Source organism: Tasmannia lanceolata, unplaced genomic scaffold (assembly GCF_043159265.1).
Source record: "Tasmannia lanceolata isolate RefF3 unplaced genomic scaffold, GAP_Taslan_0.1 ptg000005l, whole genome shotgun sequence".
In the NCBI taxonomy this organism is placed as follows: Eukaryota; Viridiplantae; Streptophyta; class Magnoliopsida; order Canellales; family Winteraceae; genus Tasmannia; species Tasmannia lanceolata.
Genome location: NW_027518682.1, coordinates 16,010,384 through 16,027,894, shown reverse-complemented (window position 1 = coordinate 16,027,894; position 17,511 = coordinate 16,010,384). Strand labels below are relative to the sequence as shown.

At 35.9% G+C, this 17,511-nt stretch overlaps 2 protein-coding genes across 2 annotated transcripts; both read right to left on the bottom strand.

Annotated features, from left to right (window-relative positions):
• Window positions 1–758: 758 nt before the first annotated feature.
• On the bottom strand, window positions 759–14,504 carry LOC143877695 (NAD(P)-binding Rossmann-fold superfamily protein). The gene is made up of 12 exons (XM_077379890.1): window positions 14,260–14,504; window positions 13,278–13,351; window positions 11,928–12,033; window positions 10,122–10,269; window positions 8,799–9,011; window positions 6,916–7,050; window positions 5,131–5,265; window positions 4,119–4,334; window positions 3,459–3,583; window positions 1,917–1,974; window positions 1,529–1,639; window positions 759–1,234 (listed from the first exon to the last, which is right to left on the bottom strand). Exons 1-11 carry the CDS (start codon window positions 14,349–14,351, stop codon window positions 1,529–1,531), a joined length of 1,413 nt encoding a protein of 470 aa, XP_077236005.1. The 5' UTR covers window positions 14,352–14,504; the 3' UTR covers window positions 759–1,234.
• A 1,132-nt stretch (window positions 14,505–15,636) lies between these two features.
• Window positions 15,637–16,417, bottom strand: LOC143877694 (18.5 kDa class I heat shock protein-like). The gene has a single exon (XM_077379888.1). It carries the CDS (start codon window positions 16,298–16,300, stop codon window positions 15,827–15,829), a length of 474 nt encoding a protein of 157 aa, XP_077236003.1. The 5' UTR covers window positions 16,301–16,417; the 3' UTR covers window positions 15,637–15,826.
• Between the last annotated feature and the right edge of the window lie 1,094 nt (window positions 16,418–17,511).

Sequence of the window (17,511 nt, the reverse complement as noted above, 5' to 3'; positions counted from 1 at the left end):
GTGTTAGGGCGAGGGAGTCTCGGTAGTCCCATGGCACACAAAGGGTGTAGTCATGGTGAAACTTTCCATGGAGATCCGAGAACCTATGAAGAACAGCAGGAAACATTGAACAGTTAGCATGGCTGATAAACATCAAACGTTTAAATCAGTTTGAAACTTTGAAAGAACTGCCTCATGCATCAAGGGGAAAAAAAGAAAAGATAAGAAAAGAAAAGAAAAAGGTGAAAATTTAAATATGAAAAACAGAATTGGATAAAAAAGAAAGGTTCCTACTGTCGTAAAATAATCAAATCCAAAACAAAATTAGCAGAAAATTACCAAAGGTAAAAAAAAAAAAAAAGATATCATTTCACCACCGATTAAGTGCTCGGCTAGAGAGAGAGTTAGCGCAAAACTGAATTCATAGCCATGAAATTTGAAGTAAGCGGCAAAGCGGGAAATTCAAAGTTAAAACTTCGTGGTAAAACATAATTAAGGGCGGGGAAATAGAATCTTGAGCCTCAATAAGAAGACTATCAATTCTAATAATAAAATTGGCTCATAAACCCAAAAGTTTTTAATTATTTTTTCTAAAACCCATAAAAACACGAAACACATTTTTTTGGAAGGTAAACATCAAACAGTAGAAAACTTTAGAGACAGTAAGGCATCCAAATCAACCATATTCTAACAGTCCACACAAAGTTCTAGTCATTGCAATTCACTTTTAAATAGTGGTGAACTATTTGTAGCACCCAAATCTATCAGACACGGGAATAAGTCAGCCTTAGTATGGAGCAATTCCATTCAATTTTAGTCTATCAACTGGAATTCTTGTAAACTTTCCTTTTTCTAATTGAATCCAACTTGAATTGTGGAACATCATTTTCAGCCCCCTTCAATAAGAAAATTTCAAGCCAATCAAATCACCTCCGGCTCTTCCACAAAAAAAAAAAAAAAAATTCCTGCAAGTCAAAGTCTTTTGATGGAGAAACGAGTTGTCGAACTCTCACCATTAATCTTTTTCCTCTTTACATATGCCCTCATTGCCCATGAAGAAGGCAACAATAAATATGTAGCATCAATAAAAAAAACTCCCATTTTCAAATTCCCTTGCATCCAATTTTCCATTTGCAGCATGTCATATTGGATGCTTGTGGGCATTCGGCATCTCGCCAGCTGCTGTTTTCAAATTTTGGTGCAGTCCATCCATCTTATAATCATGCCATGTCTCATCGATGCGCACCGGTATTACCTGTCATTAGCCCATTGTAAAAGTTTCATCAATCCTTTGAAATTTATGGACGCCTCTATCATTTTCTCATCCCAAGAATTCTATTTCTATTTTACCAATTGCCGCTTTGAAAGGTGAGCAACAGTATCAAAAAACGTAGGGGTGGAATTCTCCCTGGAAGAACTGTATGGTTCTAAAACATGCCTTTTTGTGACAAAGGATAATCACATGTCAACTCAAGACACTAACAATAAGAAGGCTTCTACGCACAACTTCAAGCAAATAAGTTAAAGCTGTGTGAAATAGAAGACAAACCTATAAGGAAAAATCAAATTCCGCTTTTTTCAAAACACTCGTCACCCTGGCAAAAAATTCAGGTTCCTTTTCCTTTATATCATCAAGCATCATCGACTCGTGTTCTTCCGCCTAAATAAATAATGACAAATCCATCTCATATAAGTAAAGATGTTGCCACAAGGAAAAGAAAAGTGTTGGAACATTGAAGATAGAGAAGCACCATTCTAGAACTCATTTTTTATCTTCCTATGACAGCAAACATCTATGCACCTTAGTGGGACTACAGAACAAAGTTGTTCTACCTTGAACTTTTCGAATCAGAATTTTAGGAACATAAAACCAAGTCAAGGTTATGAATTAAAAATTCATACTTTCATTAACAGTTATTAATAACTGAAAAGCTTACCTCTTTAAATTTCAGAAGAATCAAATTTGATACAGATGCTGGCTTTGCCTGGTCCCACCTGGAAAAGTTAAGGACATTAGAGCAAGTAAAACTGGATAACAATTACACTGTCTTTGCAATCGATGTAAGCCACAATATGTAGAGAAAACAAATATTTCCTTCACTTATAAATGACTGATTCAACACAATGAAAGGAGATTTCTAGAAATACTACTACTAAGTGAAGTAAATTGGAAGATATGATAGAGAATCACTTGCATAATATCTATGTGCACAAAAATTGCATTATGTATGTGTGGGAGAACATGATGATGCATTTAAATATCGAACAAATAGATAACTACAGAAGCATGCATGCAATTCGATATAATTCTAGATCCCAATCATTAATTTGATAATATAATATGTGCACAAAGATGACCTGAACAGGTAGCCATGTCATCTATGACCACCATGGATACACTAATTTGCAAAGAGGTACCAATTTATACAAATTCGATTTTGAAAATATATTTTATGGTATTTAAGTTGGAAATCAAAGTAAATTTGCTTTTTGGTATTGTCCAAAGGAAACTCTAGCTTTCATGGCATGGTCTGTATTGCATTCTCGAATTCTACTTTTGATGTACATACAAGGATAGTGCCAGATTGCAAAGATTTGCAGGTGATCCTGAGTCGTGACATGTGTGTGTGTCTAAATATACAATAGTTGTCATTGTCGAAGTATATGGGAAGTTAATTGGAGGTTATTGTAGTTCTATGATTAATGTTTTTAATCTCACGTTGGAGTTTAGTTAAAAGTCAGGTATGAATGGCATTGAACTTCTTGCTTCTGAGTCTTATGTATGATGGACAAATATATGGTAATGCAATCAACATTTTGATTTTTCATATGTTACTCGAGTAGGGCTACACCTTTAAAGGCTGCAAAAGAACTGAAGATACTTCCCAGCTAATTTTACAGATCTCCTTTGGAGACCAAAGTAAATGCAACTTGAAATCCGTTAAATAAATTCAACATCTTCAGAGAAAGAAGGAAGTTAGCCCTTCAGGCACATAATAAACAAACGGTTAAAAGTAATGAAAAAGAGTAAAATACCATTACAAGATGTTTACACGTATAACAAAAGGCAATGCTTTACTTGTCTCCCAATAAGAGAAACAAGAAACGAGTTTCAAATTGCTCCCTCAATGTTGGTCCAGCTAGACAGTTCCAGAGAGTTTACATTCTCATACATATCATTGGAGCATAACAAAGAATAGGGAAATGATATCAGCACAATCATATTTTGATATTTTCACTAACCCATCTTGTCTTTTAGTATTTAAAGAGCTGTCAAAAGGTTCTTACATTTCCCAAAAAGCTCTCATGAGCCAATTAAAGAAGAAAAGACAGCTGGGTTTGTGCAAATATCAAAATATGGTTGTGCTGATAACATTTCCCTAAAAAACAATCACTTCTGCAAGAAGAATAAAGAGGTCCCTGTTGATTTGTAACCTCTGAATACAAGAAAAGCCAAGAAGTAAAAAACCAATACTTACCTCACAAGTATCAACTCGTTAACAGATCGCCACATTGCCCGCCCTACATCTTTAGCTGATAGATCTCTTGCACTTCGACCATGCCACAGTTCTTTTACAACATACATCACTTCTTCATTATCTACCTTCAAGTATGGATCAAACCAATGACAGGAAATTTTTGTGAAACCAAAATATGTTAGCTGACCATATTTATGGAACATTCAGTGATCAATGAATTGAAGACTGTAAGTACTATCAGCAAACAGAATAACAAGTTTTAAAATAACATCTTAAGGATGAAAAAAAAGGAGAAAAATACACAGAGGAAAGTATCTCATATAATTTCTTATTCTATCAAACCAAAGCGTAGGATGGTGACAAGATAGTGTTGTTCATTGGGGTATCAAGGGTTCTGAGTTCCTAATCAATATTACTAGCAGACCAGTTTTGTACCAGCACTGATATCAATCTTTTGTTATCCACTTGTGATAAAGATCTTTGGTTTTTCGAAGCAAAAAAATAAATGTTTGATTGGTCAAATGAAGCCCACAGTAAGCTGAAAAAAATATATAAATTCATTGTTTCCAAACAAATGATGCATCAGGAAGATAAGAGCAATCAAACAACTGATACTAAGACCAATTAGCATTAATCAAATCAATCAACAAGCTTCAATACCTGAACTTGCATGGCAGTGCCATATAATAGTTCCTCGTGCTCAAGAAGACGTTGATGAAGGATACGATAGTGATCAAGATCTAAATTGACCACTGGTTCTGTGTGAATGTGCAACCCTGCAAGCTGTGTGACTACATAGGAGGCCATCACCTGTCCAAAGATGGCTGGGATGGTTCCCAAAACAGGGATTATGCGGACCCTGAAACCCGGTACTATCTGATATCAGGATTTAGTCACAAGTTAGAATAACAACGCTCACGCCTCATTAAAATGACAGTGAAGAGCTTCCATGGGTTAGAAGAAGCCAACATAGATGTGAAAATATGCAGAAACACAAGATATTACAAAGTTTTTTTTTTTTGAAGGATAACCAAACTTTATTGCTCCATTTTTAAAATTTAAAAAAAAAAAAAAAAAAACTTTATTGCTGACAGAGACAGTTACATCCATACAACTCTGAAATAGAAGGGACAAGGCAACCCAGGAGCAGAGATAACAAAAAAAAAGATAATAAGATAACAGCTTCCAGCGTCCGCTAACAAGAACACAGCCCTCAAAATGCTATTACGGAGAAATTCAATCTCTTCTCAACATCTTGTAGAATTCATTGTGGTGTTACAACCTAAGTCACAAATATCTCTGATATTTTAATATCGCATTTTTATCGCGACATTTTGATAAAACGGCAAAATCTAAAAATAATCCCAAGATTTAAAAAAATAGCAATATTTTCATTTTTATCATAAAAATATTGCAATAATATCACGATATTATCCCACTATTTTTACAATATTTTTATTTTATATTTTTTCTTAAATTTTATACATGTATATATTTTTCTAAATAATTTTATTTTTGTCATTTTTCCCTGATAAAAAAAATAATTTTTTTAACATACCCCGAGATTTTACCTTGCTGACAAATTCCTGACATAGATTACAACCATGCGGTGATATGGTGCCTCCAAAAAATAGTTAAAATTTCATAATGGAAAGGAAAGAATCATCCTCACCTGATAATCTGAAGGGTTTTCTTCTTCTCCGGTTGTTCCCTTAAAGGGAAGCAGCTTCACCTTCGGTTTCTCCAGAGAGAAAACTACAGGTAACCCACCTTCAATACTATAATCCTTCCTCAGACGATACCTTACCTGAAAATAATTGTTTCCATAAGATGGATGAATTAGTTCAAGAAAAAAAAAGGATGAAATCATAACACGAGAAACAAACAAGCCAAGCCAAAAGCAATGTTGCATGCTTCACAACAGAATATGACTAAATAAAGCAGAAGTCAACTGCACATGTTCATACGTATCAGTAAAAGAATGCACCAATGAACAAATATTTAAAAAATGGAAACTAAAATTTCCCTGAATCAGTAAAACAAACAATATTACAGTAGAACAAAAGGGCTTAAACCAATACATGGACCTGTAAATAGTGGCTAATCATAGTAGACAACAAACAGTATAAAAAAAATGATGTCACAAGAATGGAACTTGGGAACTTGTCACACTGAGGGTAAACATTTAGTTGCTTGCCAGTCGGTACATACAAAGAATGACTGCTTCTCTCCCACCCCCTTTGATAAGAAGTTTTTTTATTTAAAAAAAAGGCACACTGGTGTTCAGTTTTATGCGTTACGTGTAGTTGATAAATTCTAATTTTTTTTGGCTATTAATTTCCTCCTACTTCATCATTAGAGAACCAAAAAAATCTTCAGCAACGAAATACTCATTAAATAAGTTCAAATTTTAGAGAAAGAAAAGTTGGACTAAAACATGTGTATTGGTTGATCCACCACTGGGTACTTGAGTGGTGTTGATTTCCCACCATATTTATATATTGGATGAGAACTTTGATAAGACATCCTTTCGCCAGACCTGTAAGTAAGCAGAATTCAATTATCAAACAGATTTTCTTACTTCCAAGACCAGAGGAAAAAATTTCCTATCTCATTGCTGAATTATATATAGAGCGATGGGTTTTGTGGGCTTTATATCTATATGTAGTTAGTTTGCCTTTGCCTTTGTTTGACAAATTATTTTGAATTTCTGAAAATCCATTAAGCATTTGTTTGCATTAGATTCGTGTTTGATCTCTATGATCCGGGATTTGCTAAGGGACCATCACAAAAGGCATTTCGCGGTCTGGCAGTTGCATATGTGAGCAACCATACAGGCTCAGATTTTGTCTTAGTCACTTAATTCACCTGAGGTGGCTGCTCTCACATGCAACAGCCCATCCGCGAAATGCCTTCTGCGATGGTCCCTAGCAAATCCCCTATGATCCTGAATATTTATATAGTCAAAAGATCTCAGTTTCTAACAACAAAAACTGGAAAGAAGGCATGAATGTTCTCTCCTTGAAGGAAAAAAACAAACAAACAAACTGCCACTGGTGACCCTTAAAACCGCCTTCTTGGGAATTCAAAATCATTCCAGGAAAAAAATTCACAAGATAAAAGGTATCATCCCTAAAAAGAAAAACCATAGAAGGAGAACTGTAGAAAATTTGATGGAATCTAGGCATAATTTGATTTCCTCCCTCCTTTATTGTTTGGATTGCTCATTGCTTTTTTATTTGTGTATGTTGTATTTTCTTCCTTGTTTTGCTTGCTTTGTTGTTTTGTGTCCCTTGTATTTTTGGATGGACCATCTCGGTCTCTCCCTTAGTTTCAATGAAAATTGCTACCATTCAAAGAGAATCTAGGCAAAATTTCGTATATGTCATCCACTAAGCCAAGAACCAAACCTACAAGCGAAGGACAAAAACTTTGCAATTTAGGGAAAGAACATTACAGCCCGAGACAGGGGGTCATTTGTCGATTCTCTTAAATCGGCAACTCGAATGCGTGTGGGGTCAGCTCTAGCACCAGCACCCGTCGCGCAAAGCACCCTCAAACCCCTACGTACACATGCAGCAAGAAGCGCCACCTGTTAAAGATGAAAAATGAAAAGCATCACACAAACAATTACCTTTAGTAGTGAATAGACTGCAAATTACAAAGAAAATCAGTCTAGATTTGCAGCAATAACAATTTAAACTTTTCCAAAACTTTAAAACATCTTCCCAACCAGAAGTTGCATTACAAATATGCCTAATAAAAGACAAAGGTAACGCCGTATTCAAAGTTTCAAACTGCCCCGTAAAGACAGATAAGAATTTGGAGTTTTGATTATTTCATAATCCCATAAAAATCTATAAGCATTAATGCTGATTATGCAACATAAGCTCATGAACTTCAGTTAAAAAAGCAAAAAAAAAAAAGGAAAGAAAAGAAGAAAAATAGGTTTGATTCAAGCTGCTTAATCAAGTTTTTAACTCAAGTTGATTTGGCTTGCCTTTATTGAAAGACCAGCACTAAATGAGTACAGAAACATCTTTGTCCAAAGTCAAACCTAGACTGTCCAGAGGATGAGCAATAAAAAGTAATGCATGACTCAGTGCCCCACTGGTCAACCCCTGGATTGTCCGCAAAAAATGAGACATGAAGCGAAACAAATCTTCGCTCTCTTATTTTTTCTACAAAAATCCATTTTACATTGCTTACTGAATGTTAAATTAGCCAAGAAGACAAATGAATATGACTCAAGTAAGCAACAGTTTTATTCTGTAGCTTATTCTGTAGTTTTATTCTGTAACAGTTTTACGCACCGAGAAGAATTTTCTTCACATATCTGACAATCTTACTAATGAATAACTACTCACCGAGAAGAATTTTTCATTTCTTCAGAACCACACCCAAAATGTAGTCTAGTCCCCCACATTTTCTTTATTTGTATTCTTCTACTTATTTCTCAAATTGTAAACTAAAAATCATAAATTGTTTGAGATCTCATCTTCATTCCTTCTACTTCACTAGGTTATTATGCACGAAAGTCATGACCAACTTTAGGTTCTCTAAAACTTACATAAACTTCCCACAAGTAAAGCATTGCATCAAGATTTTCATCCTACTCTAGACTTTGAACTAGTAAAGAGTAATTACTTCAGTGGGAAGTGGTCACAATGACCACCTGGGATGGATGGTTATTACAGTTAAACTCAATGAAAATAATTATTTGGAGTGGGTGCAATCTACTAGAATGTTAATTGGTAGCCGGAAGAAGTAGTGCTACATAACCGGAGAGGTAAAAGAACCATCTGTCCCACGATGATTGGGAAAGTGAGAACCGTATTGTTAGTTCATGGCTTCTACATTTGATGGAACTCAGTTTTAGAAGGCTTTTATGCATAATTTCAAGCATCTATTCACTTCAGAAGGAATATGTGTAAATCTAAATAACCTCAAAAAAGGTGTCCCATGTTGGTCCTAAATTCTAAGAATAATAAGATACAATACAAAAGCCATAAACAATTTGAAATGCAGATCCTAAGCAACATACACAAGGAAAAAATTATTCAGGCTAGGTTGTGTCAACTCATGCATACTCAAAATAAAAACATCATGCGTGACTCGTGCATAGAATTTAATAAAAAAATAAAATATATAACAATGGTAAATGGTGGATAAAGCTCATCGATAACGAACTAGCAGAGATAAAGTTAACCGAAAATGGGCATCAATCATGTAAAAGGAACAGCTACAAAATAAAAATGTGCAGTTGTAGAGTCAATTACCATTACAGGAAATAATCATCTGACATAGAGTTAACCAAAAACTTATCAAGCAATGGACTACCTTTGTATCGATATTATCGATGCAATCCAGAACAAAATCAGGCTGGCCTGAAAGAATTTCCTCCTCAGATGATGCATCATATAACTGCACTCTTGCATCTATTTGGCATTCTGGGAAAATTGATGTAAAATGCTTTTTAAGGCACAAAGCTTTTGGTGTTCCAACATCATCTCTAGTCGCCACAGCATGCCGATTTAGTGACGAGAGAGATACCTTTACAAATAATCAACCAATGAGTGTATAACACTATTGCCAAGTAGATAATTCATAATCCACTTATACCTATAAGGCTATAATCAATACCAATTAGAAACATCTGCGACCAGTACTTGGTTTTTTTTTTTTCGAATGTTACTACCAGTACTTGTTACTGACCAGAATGTTACATCAGGTGTTTCCATGAAAAAATTATTTATTATTGAGATAGGAGGTAACTTCGGAAGAAAACATTAATGACAGAAACGAATGAATTTTTGGATCATGGAAAGCAAATACTGAAATGGGATATACATATATAACAAACAGTGCAATCATTGATGATAAAGAGAATTGGTAAAGAGAACATTGATGGTTAAAAGAAATGACAATGGGTATAGATAAACATTGGTGAAAAAAATCTCCATCTTCCACTCCCCGCCTCAGCATCTACTACTAGCTAGTACTGTTGTACAAAATGTTAGGTAACTAATACAATTTTCATAACTCATTACACCCTTGATTGCAGGTAACTTCCAAAGCGAAGGATAATGATGGAACCCTCTAAAAATTTGCTGGCTCGTCACAAGCACTACATGTGCTGATGATTAAAACAAATGACGATAATGTAAAGAATCCCTCCCACTGTTCTACTATTATTGTACAAATGCCAGTACTCACCAGTCTCCAAATCTTATGTAAATTCTTCCGAATTATTTTCATAAAGCATTTGTTCTTGATTGAGATAGTAGATAATTTCCATGGAAAATAGTAATGAAATAAAAATCCAACAAAAAATCCAGGTCAGCAGAGACTGGAAAGGGATATCCTTGATGCATGAATCCCAAACTGTCCAGTCCTGAAAGGACAGTCCGTAGTGGGGGGAATTTGCTGCTTGCTTGCAGGGAACTACGGATTTGCTTTGATTTTTTTAGCATTGGTGGCCTCCATAACTATCTCCATCTGATTTGGACGACAGTGATGGGATTCATATAGAAACTCATCCAATGAGTTTCATTCTGGGCTGATAAAAAATTTGTAGCAAATACATGTTCGTAAAATATAGTTTTTTTTAGGACAGTGCAAGAGATTCTTCAAAGAGTAGTTACTAGAAGAAAGATAAAATACCTGATCAAAGTCCACCATGCGAAGCCTTGCAATCCCTGATCTCAAGAGCATAGAAGCGGCATGACTCCCGACTCCTCCAAGGCCAATGACTACAACAAACGATTCAGTCACTTTCTGCTGACACTCCATGCCAAAGAATTGAATGTTCCTAACAATAACAGAAGAAACCATGTAATAATTACAGCTATAACAAGAGAAGCATACCACCTGATAAGAATCTGTCTGATGCACAAAAGCCACATTTAATTGAAGTTTGGATTTGGAAAACATGTAACATTTCAACAATTCAAAAAGAAAAAACATGTAACATTTCACCTTTCACTTAACAAAAAGAGCGAAAACGTATGAAGTTCAGTTGCAAGTGAGCACACCCGAGAAAACGGACCACTAACAAAAAGTCAAAAGCACAAATGCCCGCTATTAAATCATAAAGAAAACCGACCGGTAACTGAGGCACAAATACCTACTAATAAATCATATATAATGAGGATCTACCTCTGTACAGGAAGGTCAATCGTGAAATCTGACAACATACATTTTTTCAAATGTAATATACCAAATTACAATTCGGATCGCATATAAAATATCAACAAAATGTTTTAGTTTGAAACCACTATACGAGGCTAATTCTTCATCTCCATTGGCAAACAGACTAGCTGCTGCAGTTGCAAAATTTTCTGCCCAAAACTCAGTCACATACAAACCTTACTATTCCAAAAAATTTCTCGCAATCTGGAAATACTCAGACACTAGATCATTTCAGTAGTCCCTATTTTCAGTTCTTAATTTGCGTTTGAATCACCCCGTTCGTCCTACGTATGCAAGAACACCAGCAGCACCCAGGCAAACTCTAGAAATCCAATTCATAGGAATATGCTGACTTTTGCACAAGTAAAAGCATTCCAAAAGTATATGTGAGAATTTGGTAAATCCTACACCTCCATGTTCCTCCAAGCTGGAAAGCTTTGCAGATGAAAATGATAAAACTCCATATAGTACAATACAATTTACGCTTTTCAACGCTTTTCAGATGATAATGATATTATTTACTTGTTCAGAAGCAAATAGAGAAATAAATCAAACCATGTTCTCTTCGCTTTGATGAGCATAGGGGGATATTCTAGCCCTATCTGACACTTATTTATCACAATGATTTCCCTATAAATTGAATTTGTTGAGAGAAATACTTACAATTTATTTTTATTGTCATGAATATCCCCACAATATTGCAGTATTTCCCACAAATTTGGTTTACTTTTCTATTTATATTTTAAATTATTTTATTTCCATAACAATTTCCGATACTGTCCCAATAAAATTATGAAAATTTGAAACTATCCTTGTAAATAATATTCCCGAGAACAATAGATGTCGCTGTGTTATCCCTTAACAATACAATACTGTTTACTAGTTCAAAAATATAAAAAAAGTAAAGTAAATGTTCTCTTTTTTTATAGATTAGGCACTTTATTCCCACTCTGATAGGTGCACCTTTCCCAAACTTATATTATCGTATTATTATTATTTTCTTTGTTAGAGGTATTCTTTTTTGAACCTGACAATGGGGAAATCTCAAAATGTGAAAGGGTTCTACGACTTGATTGACATGAATTTGAAGAATTACATGAAATTTACATAAATGTCCCTCAGAATAAAATGTAGCAACAATAAAAGACGACAAGAAGTCATAAATGGTATTTTTATCCTATCTTTATCCCCCACAAGTTGGCCAGTGAAGTTGATGAACCGCAAAATTGCTCCTCAACAGCTGAACTCGACTTTTCATAAGGGCTTTAGTTTCAATACCTTGTAAGTTGTTCAGAAACTATCTCATCTTTTAGAAGGTCCCGAATAATTGATCCATTCGCAACACCATCATATCCCATTCTAGCTCTTAATATACTTCCTTCTCCTGTCATGTAACAATTACAAGGAGAATGAATAAATGTTCCATTCATCAAACTATGAAAGCCTATGCCAAGAAAAGTGATGAAGAATAAAGAATCATGTTAAAAAAGATAAATAAATGATTCGAAGGAAAATAATCAATTTATGTCACCTAGACATTTGAAAATGGCAATGTACCTTGGCCCAACACTTTGATGGCATATGTCTCCAGTGAGATAAAAACAAAAGATTCAATATTTTCCTTACATGCTTTAATATGAGAGCCCCACCCAGACATTAAGGGCCTGTTTGGATGCCGAGAAGATTTCGATTTGGATTTCTCACATTTGCAGCCCTTTTTTGTGTTGTGATTTGGATCCGGATCAAATCCTTGGATTTCCAAATCAGCGACTGACAGTGAAAAAAATCAGATTTCCAAATATGCGGTGGAAATAAGTAATTGGAAATCCACAGATCTGGCAGTTTCCCTCACCCTCTTTGCTCCCCCCTTCCCTCTCTGTCTCCCTCAACATGAGCTGGCGGATCTATTCATTTTGTATTCAAAACTCAATTCCAAATCCAAATACAAAATATGAGGTATCCAAACGGGCGCTAAAGGAGTTTACAGCTACCAAAATAACAATTTCATTCTCATATGAATTCATACAATTATTTCTTTTAAAAAATGGGTTTTTTTCAATTGGCTAAGAAAGAGGAAAGGATAACAAATAAAAGAGGAATGCCATTAAAAAAACAAATAAAAGAGGAACAAGAAGAAGACAGGATATTGTATTTGTGCAACACTCTTTACCAAAAAATAATTTCAATATTAACAAAACTAAGAAAATATTTTCCTTCTACAGCTTTCAAAAATCTTCATTGATCTAAAGTCTAAACTGCCCTTCGCCAAATTTTTCAGCTTTCTTGATCATGACCCGTAATGAAAAACTTATTCAGAAAATAAAACCAAGTAACATGAATTTCAATCTTGGGCACCGAATTTCATTTCATTAATGCGATTTAAAGTTTTGGCTGATGCCATAATGAGTACATAACTCGATCATTTGACACTGTATCTAAAAGTTTAAGATGCTTAACGATTAAAGATAACTAAGATATTCAAGTAAAGGCTCATAGAATGATAGAAAACAGGAGAAAAACAAGTGTTAAACCAATTAGGTGACTAACTACATTGTTCTACAGAATAGATGAATTCACAATTAGATTCCTACTACAAGCTAAAAGAGATCAGTTACCACAATGACTTACCATTTTCACCTGTAATTCCTGAATCGCTAGCTAAAAATCCACTCCTCTTGCCCGCCTGCTGGTTTCCTAACCGTCTACAGATGCCAGGTGTCATAAAAAAATACTTAAACTCCAATACTGGCCAAAACAATCAAAATTTGACAAATGATGAATCATGTTAAACATAAGCCCTAGTAATTTATGAAGTGGTAGCACCAGGTTTTAAGTTTTAACACTTTCTTGCTTGGAATCAAAGTTATTTGCTGTCCTTTTTATTATACTCAAAATTCTAGGTTATATTGTTCAAATACCCAAATTTCAAAATCTCAAACAAGTGGAACACAATTTAGTCCATGACCTACAACTACCTCATCCACACTACAACTTAGCTTGACTAAATCCTCTGGTGCTACCTGTTAAGATTTGTCCATTGAATTATCTTGGTGCAGATTAAGCTTGGTTGGATATTAGAATAAGATCAAATCATCTTATTTGATTATTAGATTGATTGGGTTAGATTAAGTATTTGGATTAGATTAATCAAGTGAATTAGATTAAGATAATCTCTTTCTATTATTATCTTTATCTTTTTTTTTGTTTATCCCTTAAGTGCTCTATATAAGCACTATTAGGGTTCATTGTAATTATCCTGAAATTAGTCAAATCTTAGAATTTTACACTCCCCAAACAAAACCCTTGGGTAGGAAAATTGGAGTCCGAGTAGAAACATATTTGGAGGCAATTTCACTCTGGTGTATACATCCAAACGCACATATAATCAATTCCTGACGAAATCTAATCGCTCCGAAGTGTAAAATAGAAATTCAATTCCATCATCACGCCATCCTATGAATGGGAGAGAGTTTCGTAATTTTTCACCGTTTCTAGAGTCGCAAATTAGGGTTTTTGTGACAAGGAAGACGGGAAATTTGGCTTCTTTTTATTTATTGTTATTATTTGGTAGATGAGACAAAAGGAGGAGTTGAGGATGAGGGAAATGCACCTGGAGAGGAGTTTGAGTATGGAAATGGTAGCGAAAGAGCCCAAAAGAGCCCCCGTTCCGATCAAAACCAGAGACTTCGTCTTCTCCACCATTTTCTCTCTTGACAAGTTTAGTGAGCTCGTCGTTAGGAAATGAAATTGTGTTAATGAGTTAAAGACTTCGGGTTGGGAATTAAGAGAGAGAGATTTCTTGGGTATATTCAATTATTCATCCCCTTTGCCTGCCTTTGTTCCCCTTTTCTTCCGTGGCCGCACCTTAGTTAGTGTTAAAACTTAAAACCTATTAGGTGGAGCCTATTTACTCTGTGACCCAACAAATGAACAGTTTGGATCACCCTATCATGTGGGCGCAACCTATTTACTTTGTGACCCATCAGATGAACAGTTTGGATCACCCCACTGCATCGTGGACTCCACATAATGCATGGGACGGGTGAGATGATGGATCCCACCTATCAAAACGGTGTAAAAGTAATGATTCAAAGTATGCTATAACGGCTCCTGCTGCTAACCATTATTTTGTAAACAATAGGTTTTATTCAAATTTTTGTGGACCGAGAATGGCTATGCAGAAAGTAAATTTTACAATGGAATAGTAAAAGGACCATGTATGTAAAATCAAGACCTCTGTAGAACAATCACGGACCAAAGTGCTCTCTGGTTGCCGTGCAAATTTTTATTTTTGTAATCCTAATGTTACATTGAGATGTCCCACTAGGTGGAGTTGACCCAATTGAGTCGAATACAGCACAACGAGCTAATTCAATTTGGCTTCCTAGATCGCTTAAAGTTAATGACAAAGTCATAAAAAAAGGTGTGACTGCCGCTATGGGGCCCTTTAGGTGTGATTGACGCTACGGAGGCGGAAGTCCAAGCGGCTTTCAATGGCATAAAAAATGTGAGTAGGGACTGAAGAGTGTAATTGTTGAAGGGGATTCGTTTAATGTTATCCGGTGGCTGAGGGGTGAGGTGGCTCCACCTTAGAGGCTTTTGGATCTTTTTGACGAAATGGAAGATATATTGGCGGAATCAGATATTGAGTTGATTTATGTTAGAAGATCTGCTAACGAGGAGGCGGACACTTTGGCTAGAAGACGGATGGTATGCATCTCGATGAATTGGTCTGCTCAATTTCTTCTGTTTCTTTTATAAAATATGCCATGTCAAGTCGACTTAACCTGTGCCCAAGTTTTCTTCCCATTTTCCATCGACACAAAATCAGTGCAAGGCACCAACCTACATTACCGCCGCTTTTCTCATCAATGCCATAGCTAGATCTTCTCTTTGCATACAAATTAAACCTACGTCTTCATCTTTCTGAATCGTTGGAAGTAAACCATAATTAAGAAGATGAAATGAGAATAGAATTCAACAGCACTTCAAGAAAACGAGGCTACCAACATTTATTCTGATAACACTGAAACTTATAAAACTACATACAACACCCCATACGCATACAAGAACCCCATTACGGCTTATTTGCCCTGCTTCCTTTAGACCCCATACATTTTTTTTCTCACAAACACCCAAAAACAAAAAAAACACATGGCAAAAGTTGCCTTCAATTTTCAACCAGAAATTTCAATGGATTTGACATCAGGCTTCTTAACTTCCTCTTTAGGCACAGTAACAGTGAGCACCCCATTCTCCATACTAGCCTTCACCTGCTCCACCTTCGCATTCTCCGGCAACCGGAATCGTCTCAGGAACTTGCCGCTGCTCCTCTCCACGCGGTGCCACGTGTCGTTCTTCTCTTCCTTCTCCTTGTTCCTCTCTCCGCTTATCTCAAGGACTCTTCCCTCTTCCACCTCTACCTTCACCTCTTCCTTGTTGAGGCCAGGAAGATCGGCTTTAAAGACATGGGCTTCTGGGGTCTCCTTCCAATCGATCTGTGTATTGGCGAATGCCGAGGTTTCTCTTGAGAATTCCGAATGAGGAGCCGTTCTGTTGAAGGGAAATCCCTGGAAAGGGTCCCAAATGTCGAGGGAGAAGGGGTCGAAAACGTTTGTTCGTCGGCCAAAGAAGCTTGGAATGATCGACATCTTTGCTCTGGTATGAGGACGAAATTTGTTTTGATTGTGCGAGGAAGATCGGAATATTGGATTGGAACGGGTTGGAAAATCAGAATTAGCTATAACTGAATTGCTGAAGAAAGGTTAGGGGGAGGGTGCATTTATAGGAATGGAAGGGTAATTATTTCAGGAAAGCTCAGGATGTTTCGAGAAAGAAATGTGATTTTCGTAATTTCAGGAACCTTCTGGGTTTTTCCTTTGTTTCACGGTAAGATGTTTCGAGAAAAGAAATGCTTTCCAGTCATTCTCTTCTTTTGTCTCTTTTTTTAATGTGTTCTGTACTTCTGTTTACTAATAGATTATATGATGGGTGGCCCTGCAAACACGTGATTTTTGAAAAGTACGATACGGGCCCGCTCCATTCGACGATCCAAACCGTCCATCTGTTAGGCCACAACGTAAATAGGCTGTGCCCCAAAAATCATTTCAATAGGATGATCCTAACCCTCCGATCTATGAAAGATTCGGTAATGAAATTGTGAAGAGGAAAAACTCTTGGGTGCGTGAGATTAGATAAGCGGATGAGCGGCCTCTCGTAGGCCTTACTTGGTGGGCCATGGGAAGGTATAGGCCTTGATACAAAGCCAAAAAAGTTAGTTATCGGTAAATGATATCTGCACTCCCCTTTTCCACTAATGACACTAATCTCTTTACTTATCTAATTAGCTATTAAAAGTGGTTAAAATTTCTAAGGGATTTACTAGGCAATTTTGTGGACAGCGATCACTTTTGCAGCAACAGCCAATGAATTAAATAAATAAGACAAAATCGGCTAAAAATTGAACCTGTGTGCCTGTTGTCTCGTGCAAAAGTGAGCAACAAAACATTTTTTAGGTAAGCTAGGATCAAACCTGCGACCTCAAAGTTGAGAAATAAAGCCCCAACCATTGAGCTACAGGCCCAACCTCAAAAGGCATCGGTGAAATAGCTTTCCACGAAATTGCTAAGCAAATCCTAATTTCTAAATAACCATCCACATCCAACCATAAAAAAAGTGTTTAAGGGCTGATATTGAGCGTGTAACTTCCTTGACCTTGTCTAGCCATATCAACATTCGGTAACTTGGTATCTCGTGACAGACTTCGAATTCAAAATTAAGTGAAGATAATTTTGCTTAAAATTTTATCAGATGTTCATCTTGTTCACTCATGAAGCTTCCAAATTAGGATTAACAACAGATT

Bases quoted from the DNA above. Each gene is read 5' to 3' on its own strand.
- LOC143877695 (XM_077379890.1), bottom strand. From the start codon at position 14,351: ATGGTGGAGAAGACGAAGTCTCTGGTTTTGATCGGAACGGGGGCTCTT. The intron at 12,034-13,277 runs GTAAGTCATTGT...GTTACATGACAG, and splicing joins AGGAATTACAGGTGAAAATG to GAGAAGGAAGTATATTAAGA. The intron at 9,012-10,121 runs GTATTTTATCTT...TTATTTGTAAAG, and splicing joins GCATGGTGGACTTTGATCAG to GTATCTCTCTCGTCACTAAA.
- LOC143877694 (XM_077379888.1), bottom strand. From the start codon at position 16,300: ATGTCGATCATTCCAAGCTTCTTTGGCCGACGAACAAACGTTTTCGAC.